The following is a 17,180-nucleotide window of genomic DNA, read 5'->3' on the forward strand; positions in this document are numbered from 1 at the left end:
GCTCACCCATCCCCCTCCCGCCGGGCTACGCAGGCACCGGAGCTCCTAGCAGATCAACCGGAAAGGGGGGCAAAGCAGGTTCCAGCTCCTTAGGCCCGCTGCTGATGGATCACCTGTTCCTGATTTATTTTAAGCTTTGTCTACTCGGGCCATTAACTATTTTTGTAGCTGTTTAAAGCACTCATGCTGCTTGGAAGCAAGAGGATAGACAAAATGTCTGTGTTTTTTGGGTAAATATAAGAATTCAGGTAGGAAGTTCGTCAAATAAATATCCTAAACAAGGCCATGAGAGAGAGTGTTTCTTCCAGCAAAGTCCTGTTCCTAGCCCACTGTCTCCTAAATGAGGCATAAGGCCCCACAGTCAGACCCAAAGGCTATTTTTGCCTTTGCCACGCTGAAGAATCCAGGTCTGGTGTGAGCTGGAGTTGAGGGACACGTCCAGTTTAAAGACATGGGTGGCCCAAGCAGGCCAGAGAGAGAGGTCACTGTGCACAGAGAGAAGAAAGGCCAGCAGAAGATAAAAAAGAAAGAGAAGAGTCTGTTTTGATGAGTCAAAGTGAGGGAAGCCAGGTCACCCATAGCGTCCCTGGGGTGTTGGCCCCAGGGGCAGAGGGAGCCGTCAATCACAGCCACAGAAAAGGCTTAGGGGGACTCTCAAAGCTGTGGAATTAACTCTATTGCTGCAGAGCCAATGTGTCTCACCAGCAGCTGAACAGGAGGCCCTGCGAGGCAGGGGGCTCCAGCCCTTAAAGGGATGAGAGGAATGTAAAGTGTGAAAACATCTGAACCCGCTTCTGCCCGGCCCAGCTGCATGGCCTGGAAAGGGGGGCGGGATTCACAACCAGGGGCCCCAGCCCCCTCCCTCCCCCTCCCCCTCCCCCTCCGGTTAATGAAACCAGCATGGGGATCCTAATAACTGATCAAAGCCCATCCAGCTTCCCCAGATGTCTGCTCCCCTGGTTCCGTGCAGAGGGGGAATGATGCCGGGACAGGGAGGGAAAGAAGGTACTCAGAGGGCAAGAGAGACGGGTCTGACCTCCCCCGACACGGCTGGCCCAGCCTTAGCCTTCCTGGTACAAGATGGGTATCTCCAAGCACAGCATGCTACGCTCCTGAACGCCGTTCTCCTGGCTCTGAGGGTTGCAGAAGGATGCAGGGAGACAGAGGGTCCCAAGCAAGTGCTTGACTTCCTTCTGAAATGAGCTTCCCATACTGGTCCTGGACTGAGAGTTTTGCCTTTCTTGCCTCCCTCTGGTCAATAACGAGGCTGCATCCTTGGTGAATTACCAGAACCCTTTTAATATCACCCATCGTGACGTCATGCTACATAAGCACCCAGCTACTTGCGTAGCAGTCGGTTCCTAATCCAAACTGCAAATTGAGTGCCCACATTCACACGGGGCTGTGCCTAGTGGCTCAGGCTGGATCCCACTAGGATTTCTGCTTTCTAGTCAAATGCTCACGCGGCCCACATGCTGGGGACACGCAGACAGAGGAGCACTGAATACATACCCATATAGACCAGATAAAGTGTTTGTCTTGCCTATAAGCCCAGGGCAAAGGTATTTGTGGAACAGCAGGTACGTGTCTGTGTTTGCGGAAGAGTGTGGGGAGGTTGCTGATAGCAGGAGTTTGTGCGTGTTGTATGGAGGGGGGTGTTTAAGGTGAGGGTAGGGAAGCTGCTGCCTCCTCCAGTAAACCTAACAGTTTCCTAAAATTGCTGGTGGAGCTACAGAGGGAGAACTCTGCTTGGTGGGTGGTGTTGCCCATGGAGTGTTACAGGAAATGGGAGAACCTGAATGACATTTCAGAGGTGGAGAGAGTGCATGGATGACGTGAGAGGGTGGTGGTGTTACCACGAAAATTCTGGGAGGGAGACTGGAGTGGTACTTGCCGGGAGAGGGGGACAATAGCAGAGGATCCCATCAGGATCAAGGGAGGTGCTGGGGTGGTGAGAGGAGGGATTGGGAAAATCCAGGTGACAGCTGGCCAGGCTGAGGCAGAGATGCAAAGGAACGGAAGAGTGATGTAGGCACTGAATGGAGGGATCACATGCCTAGCTCATATCCAGGTCTCCCTGGAGACAATGTTTTCATTATACTATCATCGTAGAATTCCCACAGTCCGCATGACTTGCTCTACCTCTTGGGGCATAAAGTGAGGGTCTGGATCAAGGACTCAGGTGCATCATGCCGGAATTGAGGTACAGGAGGTGGACAGCAGAGGGCGCTGTGACTCCGACAGTATTTAACAGGGAGCCACCAGAAGGAGGAAGCAGGCCACAGGAAGGGTTCCAGTGGGTTGTTGCTTTTGTATTTTCTAAACTTACGATCTGCCTTTAGTGTACAATAAACACAGAGCGACATCCTTACAAGTAATCATGGAGTGTCCCCAGGACGGACTGGAACAGAACTGAGGGGCCAGAAGCTGCTTAGCTGTCATACCACTTGCCTTGTGCCCAAATAGCATGGGGCCATAACCATTAATGCTTCTGGACTAAAATGGGAAGAAGAAAAAGCCTCCCTCATTTTTAATAACTTTATTCCCCAAACTTCAAAAATGAAATTGCCAAGTTAAGAACTTGCCTTGAAAAAAAATTCTAATTTATTATAAAGAAGGTCCGGGGCTTGGGAATTTTTTAATGCAGATTCCTAATTTTCCAAAGTGAGATTCTCCTGTGCATTTGAATAGATTATGCTCGGTATTGCTAGCCCTTAGCACAACGGGAACATTATTAAAACGACTGCATGGGTCTCAGAGGAAGGGCCCTGCTTCTCCCTTCCTTTTTCATTTTGGGGACTTTGTAGCAGAGACTGTCCATTTCTACCTGTGGCAGAAACTGGGTTTCTGAGGAGGTGATAAAGAGATGTGCTCAGGGGCTTCCCTGGTGGCGCAGTGGTTGGGAGTCCACCTGCTGATGCAGGGGACACGGGTTCATGCCCCGGCCCGGGAAGATCCCACATGCTGTGGAGCAGCTGGGCCCGTGAGCCATGGCCGCTGAGCCTGCGCGTCCGGAGCCTGTGCTCCACAACGGGAGAGGCCACAACAGTGAGAGGCCCGCGTATCGAAAAAAAAAAAAAAGAGATGTGCTCAGCAGTCCAGGCCTTGAGAAAGCAAGTCATACTGAGTCCAAAAGTAATGAGATTAGACCTGAAGGAATGAACAGGAAGTGGGGGATCCCCTCCAGAGAGCCCCGTTTAGGAAGTGATTCCCCTGTGTGCCTGGCCCACACTCCTACTGGGCCTGGCTTTCCTGAGAACACTGAGTGTCAAAAAGCGGCTGATTCGCCAGGGTGATGAGCTTCGCCTGAGAAGCGGGGCTCAGCCTCTGACAGCACAAAGGGAAGAAGGCAGGAGGAAGAACAAGTTCCCCAGCAGAAAATGCATGGAAGACATTCCCATGTGGCAGCCACTCCTAGAAGCCCCGAAGAGTGGAGAGAAGGGCGCCCCGAAAGCCAGCTGGCCTCCAAGTCTAGCGCTCTGGAGAGAACAGCCCTTCCCCGTGAGTCAGAAGACTTTGTCCTGCAGACCTCACCCATGTCCTCCACCCCGCCCATTCCATCCATGCCCTAAGTTCCCCCCATGATCCCCCATCCTGGTCAGTTTCCTTGGGAACCAGTTTGGCTCAGGGAAGGCCCATGGGAATCTAGCCACAGCCTAGTGGCCTAGCCGAGGCCATAAAGACCCCAGGCCTTGGCCTGGTCACTTTCCCATGGACACTGAGACTTCATTCCTGGACCGCTGGGGTTACAGGGAGATGTGTGGCTTCCCCGGAACAAATTATTCCTTGGCCGTATATGTGAGTATTTTCGATGGTGAGGTTCTGGTGGCTCCTCAGAGAAGAGAGCCTTGGGACAGCCCCTGTGTTGGGCTTCTGCTCTGAGGCCTTGGATGGGGGACTGGAGCCTTCCTTCCTCCCCCAAAAGGCTAGAGCACCTCAGTGGTGGCTTCCGGGGGGCTGAGCGCCTTAGGGCTGCAATCTCACCTCCCCACCTCCCTCGGAAGCTGGGATGGATGAATCCTCAGCTGTATGCTGAGAGTTCAGTTAGGTTTCTCTATTTCACTGCACCCGGGTCAGCACTTTTGGACAACACAGGCCCTCGCTGCAGCTCTCCTGCTAATGCCCACAAAACCCAAACTTCTCCCAGGAAGGCAAGACAGGGGGTGGGGCCGGAGGCAGAGAGGCAGCCGCCACCAGCTGTGCCAATCCAGTGCTCTCTGACCTCCTGGCCCTACCCTGGTCTGTCCCTGAGCCTTGGGGATGGGAGTGTGGGCCTCGGCACCTACCACCTGTTAAACACAGGCAGTGTCACGGTTGCCATACCCCAGTCCCACTGTGGAGCTCGGAGACCAGCATCCAGCTACAAAAGAACTGGAGCTGATGTTCCTGCCTCTTCATCAATACCCCAGGTTCCCCAGCACTGCCTAAGCAGACAGCAGATGGGTCTGGTCTACTGAGGAAGGATGGTGCTTGTTCCCCATTATGGCCCTTACGTTCCTAGGTCTCCACTGGTCCAGGCCGACTTGGTTCTGACCACAGAGGGAAAGGTCCTGACATAGCTGCACACCTGGAAGCTTTCGAACAGAGGAACTGTGCAAACGCCAAGTCCAACCCACAGTCATTTGTGGAGAGCTACTGACGTGAACAGAGGGTCTGCTGAAGCTGAGGTCAGGGTGGGGAGAGCCCAGGAAGGAGCACGGAGTTGACACCTGGGAGCGGGGTCGGGGGTGGGACAAAAGGACGTGCGCTCAAAGGTCAGTGCTTCTGCACTTATACAGGGGTAGGAGTCAGTGGGGGTCCGCGTGCTGGACACCCTGTAGAGCGGTCATTTCATGGGCGGATAACAGGACGGATAGGGCAGCACCGTATGCTCACAGCAGGCTGCGGGTGTCGGGGCCACAGGACCTAAAGTGATGCACCCTGGGTCTGCGTCTTCGTGTCCCTTCCATATGGCACAGAGCTTCCCTGCGGTCAGGAGAAGGGCTATGTCTGAAAGCCTAATGAGTGATGGATAGCAGAGCTGGGCAAAGACCAGCGATGGAGAAAAAATGAGAACGATGGCCTGGTACACAGTAGGCGCTCACTGCACATTTGTGAAATGAATGAAGGAATACGCTAGCTGGGTGCATTTCACATTATACGTACTCAATTAATAATAGAGAAAACAGGGAAGTGCGGAGGTGGAGGCTTCTGTGAACGCACAGCCTCATGATGAACTCTGAGTCTCAAAGAACCAAGCGTGGAGGGAAGGCGCACACGCGGAAGCAAAGTTCAGAAGTGACTGGTCTCAAGGACTTCCAGAGAGCAACCCACAGAAGCTGGGCCAGGCTTCCAGAGGAGGAGAGGAGAGAACAGGAAGACAGGGTGGCCTGCAGGAGGTGCAGCCAGCCTGGGAGTCTCGGAAGAACCCGGGCGGGGTCTGCCGTGTCTGAGCTGAGGGATGGAAACTGGGAACCCGAGGAAAGGATGGGAGAGTGTAGAGAAACAGTCCTGGCCATTTTCTGGATAGAAGCTGACAGAGTCCTGAAGAGAAGGGAGATTCCTCCAACAGGCAGGCAGAGACCAGTGACTAGGGTGATCCGGCAGAGGAAACCTCTGATCAAGAGTTTCCCCAAACACTCAGAGGCACACTTGATTTACCTGTACCTGGGTCTCCCCGAGTTCGGGGTTCAGTGTGTCTGTCTGACGTCTGCTCTGAGCAGTGAGTGGGGGTGGGAGTGTGTGGCACAGGACCATGACTAGGTGCAGCACCCTGGGATGCCACGGTCCTCCATGCCGGTGACAGCTCCTCAGGTGGGATCTGAACCCAGGGCTTTGCCAAGGGCGTGACTCCCTTCAGGGGTCTGGCTTTGCCGGGCTCTCTCAGAGAGGCGCCCCAGGCCGGGCAGGGGAAGAGCTGAGGGAGGCCTGGCCCTGCCCTCCGCCCCCGGGAAGGCCACCACACCCCTCCCGGCGGTCAGTCACACTCACCTGTGGGCTGTCCTGGTAGGGAGGGGGAGGGACATTCTGCGTGGCCATCATCGTCAGAGCGGGGGCTGGGGAGGCATGTTGCATCATGGGATGGATTCACATGGAGGATCTGTGGCGGGAGAAACGGGGCCGCACCGTTAATAGCTGAGCGCAGGGAGCCCCAGGGACCAGCGGCTGGACATGCTCCCAGGCTGGGCCACCAGGATTGACTGGATACAGCAAGGGCTGTAAAACAACCTGTGCACCCGCAGCCCTGCTTTGTTCAGTACCAGCTCTGGCCTGGGCAGGGGGCGGGACTTGGCTGGTGGCAGCTCGGGGGGTTGGCGGCCATGAGGGCACCCCACGGTCAAGGGTGCTTTCCCTTCCCCAGGCCTCCCGGAACTGCCACCTGCACCCTCGGGGCGGAAGCCTCAGCCCTCACGGTTCCAGATCCCCCCTCCCTGTCCCCAGGGTCTGCCAGCACCACACTAACCCCCCAGGTGTGCTCACGACGCCCCCTAGTGGTGGAGAGGGACGTGGGGCGTTGGTTCCTCCTCAGACTGGAGGGTGGAGCAAGTACCCTAGGGCGACCACCGGGAGGTGTTCCCGGAAGGGAAGGAGGCCGGGAACAGGGACCACGGCCACACAGACGTGCCTGCACATTCTCTTAGAAGACTTTCCTTGGCCTTGGTTCAACCGTGAGTTCAACCACACGTGAGGCCAGAAGAGCCGCCCGAAGCAAATGGTCCTCTTACAGAGGCGGAGACAGAGGCCAAGAGGAGAGAAGTGTGTGTGTTTGAGGGGGAGGGGAGTGCCGGGGAAGCCGGGATGGACCCAAGCTCTCCAGACTCCCCGTTCCGTCGGCTCTACTGTACCAACCCCCACCCCACCCCATCACCCGTAAGCGAGCTGCCCCCATTGGCCTCAAGGTCTCTTCTTGAATCACAAAGTGGTGCGTAAGTGGAGACAGCCTGGCAGTACCACCCAAGGAAACAGAATGCTGAAAGAGATGTTTAGCTGCAGGAGATGCCCTGAAATATTTAGAGCTGGAAACCACGGCTAATTGCCTGATACAGGAGGGTGCTGATGAGCGGGCAACCCTTGAGAGTATGACAGTCAGACCGTCCCTCTCCTTCCTTCCTCTCCCTGGGGACCTTGGGGCTCCGTCCTCTTCCCACCTGATGTCCTCCCACCACACCCTCCCCAGGGTCTTCCAAAATGTTCACATACCTGAATTCTGTGGGAGTTCGAGGGAGTCAAAGGGAGGGTCTCCAGGACCCTATGTGGAGAGAGAGAGAGAGAGAGAGAGTGTGTGTGTGTGTGTGTGTGTGTGTGTGTGTGTGTGTGTGTGTCTTATTGTGTTGGTTCTTTTTCAGGAAGAGGTGGACAGATCAGCTCTGGCTGACCCGAGTCTCCGAAGTACCAGGTGTGCTTTGACCTGAAGTGCATATGTGAAAGCACTGGCAATCCAGACATTCATTCAACGAATGTTTATCAGGTGTCAACTACACGCAAAGAACTGTGCTGGGGTGGGGAGACAGATGAGAGGAGGCAAGGCCTTCCCCCCAGGGAGGGAGGTGATGGTCCAGCGGGAAAGAAGAAAGTGAACAGAGGTTCCCGTGGAGAAGGCACGGGGTGGGGGGGATGCCTTTTCCTGTGCTGAAACGTTCAGACTGCAGGTAATTCCTCTTTGCCTCACTGCTACCCCTACCTCGCCCACCCTGGCCTCACTTCAGAAGATCGGCTGCCAGGACGTCTTTGCAGCAGAAGCACCCAGGGTCACCCCGTCTTACACACACTAGGCACCGGGATCCAGGCTTTACTTCTGCAAAGAGGCTCGGAAGGGAGCCCTGGGGAAGCCAAACTCCACAGGCGGGGAACCATTGCCTATTTTCATGGCTGGGTCTTGTCTGGGAGGTGGAAAACACCCAAGGAAGGAAAGAGCGGAGTGAAGAGGGTTCGGGGGGGAGGGAAGAGGATATATTCCTCTTGAGACATCAGAAAGAACTTGAGAATGAAGACTTCTGAGATATTAAATTGGACGTGGAATCTCTCTCTTTTGGACCCGGAGGGAATGAAGGAAAAAGGGGCATTTCAGGGGTGTGCTAGGCTCAGCCTTTCCTGTGACTCTGGCAGATGAGGTAACTTTGGATGAGGCCTACAGGTACTGAGGCAGGATCCCTTCCGGGGAGCATCAATCTTAGATGCTCCTTGGCCGGAAAAAGCAAACTTCTGAGGGGCTGCAGTGCCAGCAGCCTCCAGAAGGGGGAGCCTGGGGGCAGAGTCTGGAGGCAGATTTTTCTCCCCTTTTAGGGGCAACTGGTTCCCTTCCACCTTGAGTTTGGGTCTTTTGGTACCTCATTCCACGGATGAGAAAGTCATCACGAAGGCAAAGCACAGGAAGCTCAATGAGGAGGATCTGGGGTAAAAAGAGGACTCTTTAGTCTGCATTCTTTTGTTCACTGTCCAATCAATGGGAGGTAGGGTCGTTTTAGAATCTCTGTCCCTAGAAATACTTGGAACAGCGGGATAGCTGCCCTACCTGGGGGTAAAGAGAGATGGCTAAGAGTAGTCTGCACCCAGAAACAACCACCGTCCAGGCTGAGAAGAGATTTTTCAGTCTGCAGCCTGCTGGACTGTGGAGCAGGGGCTAGAGGCCACGGGAACAATTTTCTGAGGACCCAGATGGCCCTTGCCCCTCACCCTCCTCCCCTCTGGGGTCACCACAGGCCACTAGGCCACTGCCCCATTGCCCTCTGGGGGCTGCTCCTGCAAGAAAACAGGAGGCCTTTTCATCAGGGGCTTAAGTTTCCTTCCCTGCTCGCTCAGGCACAGAAGCGTCTGGTAACCCGATGCTGGGGGAGACGCAGTGCCCATCTCCGGAAGCTCGCCCTTTTCTTCACACGCCCCCTCACCCGCACATGCGCTCCTTCCTCCCTCCAGCTGGGCTTGGGGGGCTGAGGGTCCATGTGGGACCATCCTCGAGAGGAGTGTGGGAATCTGACTTCTCTGAGCTGAGGCTCCACAGCTGGGATGCTGGGAACTCCTTGAGCCATCGCTGGGCACCCGGGCCTCTGGGGAAACCTGCCGTTTTTGCACTTTCTTTGGGAGCGTGGAGGGCACAGCAGGCCTGTCCAGGGCCTCCGGCATTTGTCTGTGGCTGGAGGCTGCTCCGCCCTGTCCAGGGGCCCCAGCCCTCTGTCACCAGACACCAGGGCACTGGAGGGAACACAGCCAAGACGCAAATGGAGGACACACGAGGAATGATTTACCACCGAGAAATTGCCCACGTCAAAAGATTGTTTTTAACGTTGAAAACCTTTCTTATACGGCAGCTAGGAGGGAAAGAAAAAAACCAAAACCCTAATGCAACACTCAACCCCACAATGATATCCAAGAAAAACGAATTTGTCACTGACATTATCTTCAAAAGGAGCTAAAACTGCCACTTTCCAGAGCTCAGGAGCCGAGGATGGCAGTGTGCACGGGCTGGCGGTGGCTGAGGGGGCCGAAGGACACCCCTCAGGAAGAGGGGAGGGGCACCCCGCGAGCACCCACTCCGTGTCCTCAACTCTAGCTCCCCAGCCAGGTGAGGCCCTCCATCTGGAGCCCAAACGCCAGCGTGTTGACAAACAGGCTTAGGAAAAAGATCCAAGCTTGTTAGGAAGGAGCTCATTAGAACTTGTTGACATGAAACCCATTAGACCAATTAACATTCCATTAACGGCCTGGGGCACCCAGGGGTTAAGGGTGCCCTGCAGTAATTGGGCTGGGGTGCCGGGTTGGGGGCTCAGGGCCTTAAGGATGAGAAACAAAGTCTAATTGGGAACTCTCGGACCAGCCAGCCCCACAGCATCTGTTCTTACTCCCTGACCCTGGCTGAACCTCCACTGTAGGGCCTGAGGTAGGAGAGGGGATGAAGGGACCAACTTCCCTGTGGCTCCGCACTGTCCCAGCCCATCACCTGCAGACTGGGCGGGTGGCTGGCACAGGATAGGGTGGGGGGACATTTCCACCCTCTTGCACTCTGATGATCTTGTCTTCTTCATCCACCCCTCCCTTCCCCTCCCCCTCTCCACACCCCACTTCTGGTCCAGTTTCTCTCTTAGCCCCGGGAAGTAAGTCTCCTCTCCTCTCCTGGATAGGTTTTCAAAAATGTTTCCCACTCTTACAGAGCCTCTTTGGAGAAGCTAGAATCCTTGAGGGCCCAGGGCCTAATTCATCTGAAGAGCGCTGTAAGTCAGGGCAGAGGAGTCAGGGAGCGAGAGCTGGCCCTGCTCTCCTCCCTCCTCCCCCCTCCCTCCCTCCCTCCCTCCCTTCCTTCCTTCCCTCCCTCCCTCCCTCCCTCCCTCTCTTCTTTCTTCCACACCAGGGCAGCTAAGAGGCAGCAGTGAGGCCCCCTAGGAGCCCTTCTGGACACACACTAACAGTATTTTATCATTTGCCTTCCCTTGCTGCAAGAAGAGGCTGTGGAAGTCTGGGCCTCAAGTTTCCTTCTCTGTAAACTCCCATGATCAGACAGAGCCTGTGCTTAGGGTCAAAAAAGTCTGGATTCCACAGGCAGCTCTGCCATTTCTCTGTGCGACTTGCACAAGTCACTTTCTCTCTAGGTCTGCAAAATGAGGGACTTCACCAGAATATTCTGAAAGTCTTTGCCCATGGTTAGCACTGAACACAAGCTCTGCTGAGTAGAATGGAAATATCTGAAGCTCCATTCCAAAGGCTCCCTCATCTGAGAGGGAGGGAAGGAGGCCCCTGAGGCCAAGAGAGCCGGGAGCCCTCCTCCGCGTCCCCCCAGGCCAGGAGCCCCCAGGTGGCTACCACCCCCCACCCCCCACCCCTAGGTCAGCCCCTCTGAGCAGCTGCCCAGACCTGGGTTCTGACGTCTAGACAGATTGGCAGGAGGCTGAAATAACACCGTGAACTCAGCAGGAGGGACCAAAAGGCTGCATTAGTAACCTGGCTGGCTTCAGCTTCTCCCCCCGGAGCAGCCGCCTCAAGCCTGGCGCAATGCCGTTTATTTTCCTTCCGCGGAGAGCCTGGTCCAAAATGAGTCTCTGGCCCAGCTCCCTTCCCAGAAGCTGCCTGTAGGTGGCGCCGCGGAGCCCTGCTTTAATTGCATTATATAATATAACCTGTTTACTAAATCATGTAATCAGTCGCTTTAGGATTTACAGCTTCGGATGTGTACAGAGGATTGGACTTTGAGTCAAATTTAAAAACAAATAAGAACGAGAGGCAGCTGTTGCTGATAGTGTGATATTCATCTTTTGGAAACAAATTCACCCCACTGCTATAAATTATGCCTGGAAAAAAAAAAGTGTTGGTGGTGGGAAGGAGTTGGCTACGGCTCCTCTGCTGGCAACTCAGAGCGATGAATCTTGAAATAACGGTGTCAACCTGTCACTGATTTCATGTGACTCTGTGGATTTATCTAAAGAAACGCAGGCGTGTGCGTGCGTGAGCGCACACACACACACACACACACACACACACACACACCAGGTCTCTTCCCAAAACCCAGTAAGGGTTAGAAACCGCAGCTGAGAGCTGAGCGGCTAAAGGAACTCGATGGTCTCCGAGCCTTGGTGCGTGGAGTCAGTATAGCAGTGACAAGGGCGAGGCCAGTGTGGGGATGGAGGGGAGGATGGAGGTGAGAGAGAGGGTGCACCTGTGGGTGGGGAGCTTCAAAATGTGAGGAGGTCTGGTGGAAGCGTTTCAAAGTGAGGGAGAAGTGAAGGGTCCTGTGGAATGGGGAAGGGCCAGCCCCCCAGGAGCCACGCCCTCACAGCACAGCAAGCGCTGGACCTGGGCCTTTTCACCCCAAGTGTTCTGGGAGCTGGGTGGAAGCTCAGGGCCTGAGGTGACCGGAATGCCGTGGCCTAGCGGATGCTGCTACCCCACCCCATCTTTCTGACCTCGGGGTGTTGGGGGCAAAGAGAATCCTCTAGTCTGAAAAGACCAGGCTCACAGTAGGGGCGTGGGAGCCAGGAGGGTAACTGTGTTTCCAGTGAAGGAAGGACGGCGGGGAAGAGCTGAGCAGGATTTGCACTCAGGATCAGATCCCCGGCTCACTCGCTGTGCTGCAGGCTGGCTGGCTAAGAGGTCACACCTCCCGCATTACCCGGGTTCCGGGGGCCACTGCACCAGGCACAGAGCCCAAGTCCTGGCAGAATGTCCCAGTCAGAAGGACCACTTCCCTGGTGCCCCTCTGGTTCCTGCTTGGAACTCTCAGCGGGAAATAATTCTCTGCTGACTTGAGAAGCAGCAGAGATGACAACCAAGACAGTAGGCAGCTCAGGCCCCTTGGCCACCCACAGCCCTCTGCTCTGATTGTGCTTCACTACTTTTCTGGGAAGCCCACTTGGGAGGTGGTCCAGGTCACGCCCTCTCGTGATGGCACTGGTCTCTAGGAAACAGAGGAGCCAGCAGGGGCCAGCATGAGTTTGACCAGCTCTGCCGGCTTCCGCCTCCCTGCGAGATGGGAAATCGCCCTCTCTCCCCACCTCTCTCTCCTCCTTCAGCCCTGAGCCACCATGTGGTCTTTGGAAGGGGTAGGGGCCAGACTGTGAACCGTCCCAGCAGCGAGGCCCCCCCCCTCCCCTTCCCCATGCCCAAGGCCATTTTGCTCTTTGCTCTTTATCTGGAATAACAATATATCCCCCGTGGGGGCGGGTCAACGGGGTCATTTATGCACTCACGGACCTGGGGATGAGCTCACTGGGAGACCCAGTTCTGGGAGGAAGGGGATTATACTCCACCTTGGATCCCAGTGTGTCCACAGTGTAGTGGGGGGAGCTTCATGGTGACATTCCCTGCGTGGGCTGGAGCTGTTGGGAATCTCAGACCCATGTCAGTCACCCTCCACACCCCTGACCGGGTTTCCCAGGGAGGAGCCCCATCCTGGCCCACTGCCTCTGATTCATGGGGGCCCCCGCCACATCAGGGCCGAGAGTCAGGGCTGTAGCTTTCTCTCCTTTACTTCCCCAGTGCAGCTCGTTTTCATTTTGGCTTCAAAAAAATAATGGACCAGGGTCAGAGTTAGGAGAGCAGCCCTCGCTCTGGCCCTGGCATCTCTCCTGCCTGCTCTCGCTTCTCACACGAGGACCAGAAGGTGACAGAGTCTCCCGCTTTCCTCCCTGCCTTGGCTGTCACACCTCTTCTGGCTTCAAAAAGCCGCTGATATATTTTACAAACTGAAACAGCAATTTAATTCCCCCTGATAGCGGCAATTGTCCATTAGATCTTCCTACCGAGGAGCTTAACAATAATTCCTTTCATCTGACTGCTTGCTTCTTGATCTGAGAATCAATCCCATAAATAGTAGGCAGAGTGTTCACGTTACTCGCCCCCTCCAGCTTTTAGCATTCTGATGAAGATTCTCATCTCCTCTTCAAGCACTTTACAACTTGGCAATTTTTCCCCCTTTGGTTCCTTTAAACAAAATAAAACAAAAAAAAAGCAGAAAGGGAGAAAAAAAAAGCATGCTAGCTATAAGGGTAAGCACAGCCCTGCATTCTTCTCACAGAGAAGTGGTTTGCAGCCTCTCCTGCTGGGAGGCAGGGGGATGACAGCAATGACCTCTAATGGTCGCCTCCAATCTGCCTTAAGGCAGGTGCTGCTCTGCCCCAGAGGCACCATCAGTCTGGTCCTAAATTTCACACTCACCCACCGTTGGGTCCTCCCTTTCCAGGAACCCCCTCCCCTGTCACTGCATCCCAAGAATGGGGGTCTCGAGGCCATCACTGGTTCCAGTCACTGAAGCCTCTCCCCACACCCATGACCAGCTTCCCGCCCATCCCTCAGGCAACTCTGGAACCTGGAGATAGGATTCTGCCCTCTCTTTTTCATCTCCAGCCCCCTTCATCTCTATCCAAACAGCATGAGTGGGAGAGGTGGGGAGGAACAGAGAAAGGAGAGAGCTTGAGGCCTTTCATTCAAATATTTTTCTTCTCTTTCAAACATCCAGGCAGCCCTAGTGGTCCGGGGCAGAGGAGGGCCCTGAAGCTCTGCCGTGGGAGTGGTGCAGGTGGATTGCCGGGGCAGCTGGGAGTCCCGGGCTTCTCCCCTGGCGCCCCGTCACGTGCTCCTTGTCTACACACATGTGTAGAGAAACAAATCTAAAAATGAACCCAGGAACTGAAATCCCCCTCGACCAACCTGATGCCCAGGTTTATTATTATTTGTCGAGAGCTGACGGCAACCGAGCTGAGAAAACAACTTGGGCTGGGTCCCTGAGGCTCGCAATACAACAGAGACAGACAAACAGCTCAGACGCTGGGGACCCCAGTTGGAAGGAGAGCTTCTGCTTCTGCTGCCCCACCTGCCTGCTCCCTCCCATCAGTCTTTCTCTTCTCGGAGGCAGTTGCCTTGGAGGCTGCCACTCCCTGGGCGCCAGGAAGAGGAAGGAGAGCAGGAGAAGTGAGGGACCAAGAAGGGGAGGGAGGGGTCTGGGTCGGGGGGAGTCCACAGAGGTAAGGGACCCTGGTGCCTATCAAGTGTGTCACCCGCAATGCTCTCAGATTCTCCTGGAAGCAGAGGATGCTAAAAGGGTCAGCCAGGCCCCTTTTCTCTCTGAGAAGGACTGCACCACGTCCTCTGGCTGGATGATATCTGGTTCCATTTTTTTAAATTGCCTCCAGAAAAAAAAAAAAAAAAAAAACGGTCAAGAATCAGGGCTGTGGAAGCAAGTGGCCCTTTGGGCTCAGTTTATCATTGAAAAGCCACTCATCCCTGATACTTCCTGACTCAGCCAACAGCTGTCCTCCCTCTGGGCCTCTGTGGGGACCCAGGTGAGCTCGTGAGAAAAAGGTAGGGGGGGGCTTCCCTGGTGGCGCAGTGGTTGAGAGTCCGCCTGCCGATGCAGGGGACGCGGGTTCGTGCCCCGGTCCGGGAAGATCCCACTTGCCGCGGAGCGGCTGGGCCCGTGAGCCATGGCCGCTGAGCCTGCGCGTCCGGAGCCTGTGCTCCGCAACGGGAGAGGCCACAGCAGTGAGAGGCCCGTGTACCGCAAAAAAAAAAAAAAAAAAAAAGGGTGGGGGGACCAGGTAGAGTCCACAGTAATGAGGTCAACTTGTGGGACGAAAGGACGCCAGCTGGGCTGCTTCAACCCTTGGTCCTCACTGCTGTTTGGAACGAGAGCAGGTACACTGGCTCCATGTTCCTGATCCCTTGGAAAGGCAGCCCCGGTGGGGAGGGGGAGAAGGGGAGGATGGAGGCTGCCACCGAGAGGTGGTGACGCAGGGCAGCGAGTCCGTTCCTGGGCTTCGCCACCCAAGCCCCCGCTGAGCAGGCAAGCCCTGTCTACCTCCTGAGAAACGTTTCCTCCACGCCTCTTACTCTGCTTCTCTGCTGTGTATTACACTACTGCACCCTGTCCTTCATCAAAACTTTGCTCAGAAGCCTACTCCACGAAGCCTTCTTTACTTTCCACTCCTGGACCGTGCTCTCGCCGGGAGCCCTGCCGCTGGGCAGAAGGAGGGCACGTAGCATGACTTAGCACGACGCGTGTTTCTACGTTATGGAAAAACTACTTCCCAGCCACGTCCCGTCTTGCCCGTTGAACCCTCTGCTCCCCAGCAGACAAGATCATGGCTTTGCCTTGCATTTCATTCTGGGGGAAGAAAGTCTGTGCAATATGATTTCACAAGGTCTACCTCCTTACAGAGCCTGGATATATATACAATTACAATTAAATTTCTTTGGTTTACTGTTAAAATATCAAACAAACAAATCTGGGACGGATAAATCTTTAAGCCCCAGCAATCATTACACCTCAGTGAGAATGAGTTTGTCTCCCTGGAGCCAGTTTTGCTCAGGGCGAGATGATACCGAGAATTATTAACGACTGCCATTTACCATGCCCTCACCGTGCACCAGGCATTATGCTAAAGCTTCCTTCACAGACAACCATATGGTGTAGGTGTGATTGTTGTCTCCTTTCCAGGATGCGAACACTGAGGCTTGGAGAAACTGAGAGTTTCCAAATGTGACGCACGGCCTCATTTCAGAGTCTAAACGGTTAACCTAGAGGTCTTGGGGCGGAGGTGGGGAACACCAGCGGAGTGGCAGAGCCCTGGAAATGGAGCAGGAGAAAGACAAGGCTGACTGTGGAAATACTACCATCTGCAGTCAGGACACCCAACATGGGCTGCCCTTCACTTCTTTTTTTTTTTTAATATTTATTTATTTGGTTGCGCCGGGTCCCGGTTGAGTCTCGCTGGCCCCCCAGTTGCGGCCCGTGGGCTCCTCAGCTGTGGCATTCGAACTCCCAGTTGCAGCATGCATGTGGGATCCAGCCCTTCGACCAGGGATCGATCCCGTCCCCCCACCCCGCACTGGGAGCGTGGAGTCCCAAGCACTGCGCCACCAGGGAAGTCCCTGCCCTTCACTTCTACATGCCCCGAATTTCCAAGAGTCGCATGGTATCGACACACCTAAATGTCCCCCGTTTGCCAAATGTGGGCTTTTGTACCTCACTAACAAGCACGCACTTTGTGTCTGCAGATGGTGAGGCCTCCTAACAGCAACCGTTCATTTCCTTCAGCCCTGTCTTCTTTGGACAGCAGGGTGTGTGCAAATTTATTTAAATACTGTATTGCATTTGCTCTTATTATTGCATAAGAATGAGCGCAAGATGGAAAACAAAGTGCTGATAGCAGCGATAAGAAGTCAGGGCCTCATAAACTCGATGCAACCAAGACAGAGATGCTTCCATCATCGCTGAGAGAGGCGGGTCTGAGCTTCCATCGTGGACTCACTGGACTGTGGGTTCAATTATGAAGGGAAAGAACAAAATTCGAGAACGAACGTGAAATGATGGAACACATGGTTGAAGACTGCATGTAAAAGGCAGTGTGTAATGGGGAATTTGATCAAGTGTCTCAGCTGTGGGAGCACAACGCTGGAGCTGGAGCTGGGTGGAGGCGGGGCTGTCTGTGCCCTGACACCACACCCCGCAGGCAGCTCGGGGCCAGGGCTCTGACTCACACTGGCTGGGATTCAGGCAGTGTCTCCTTCCCGAGCTGCGGCCCAGGTGGGGCGGGGCGGGGGGGGGGGGAAGGGGGCATGCAGTCAGCCGGCTCCCTATGACTGTCTCTGCTTGGCCTTTTCTCCCCACCCCACCCATGGTTTTCCGGGGACCACCCACAGCTGAAAAGAAGTCCCTGTTCTGGAGAGAAATATGCCGTGACTCACAGGTTAAGGGGCACCTGGCTCTTTCTTTGGAAAGC

At 55.0% G+C, this 17,180-nt stretch overlaps 1 protein-coding gene across 3 annotated transcripts in view; it reads right to left on the reverse strand.

Annotated features, from left to right (window-relative positions):
- The window catches only part of PKNOX2 (PBX/knotted 1 homeobox 2), a 254,297-nt gene that overhangs the window by 69,923 nt on the left and 167,194 nt on the right, over positions 1–17,180 (reverse strand). For all 3 annotated transcript variants that reach the window (XM_073808010.1, XM_073808011.1, XM_033861842.2), the window contains one exon: positions 5,971–6,079. In XM_073808010.1, coding sequence (XP_073664111.1) covers positions 5,971–6,057 — 87 coding nt within the window. In that variant the 5' untranslated portion in view covers positions 6,058–6,079. The remainder of the gene's footprint in view (positions 1–5,970; positions 6,080–17,180) is intronic.

This window comes from Tursiops truncatus, chromosome 8 (genome assembly GCF_011762595.2).
Source record: "Tursiops truncatus isolate mTurTru1 chromosome 8, mTurTru1.mat.Y, whole genome shotgun sequence".
Classification (NCBI taxonomy): Eukaryota; Metazoa; Chordata; class Mammalia; order Artiodactyla; family Delphinidae; genus Tursiops; species Tursiops truncatus.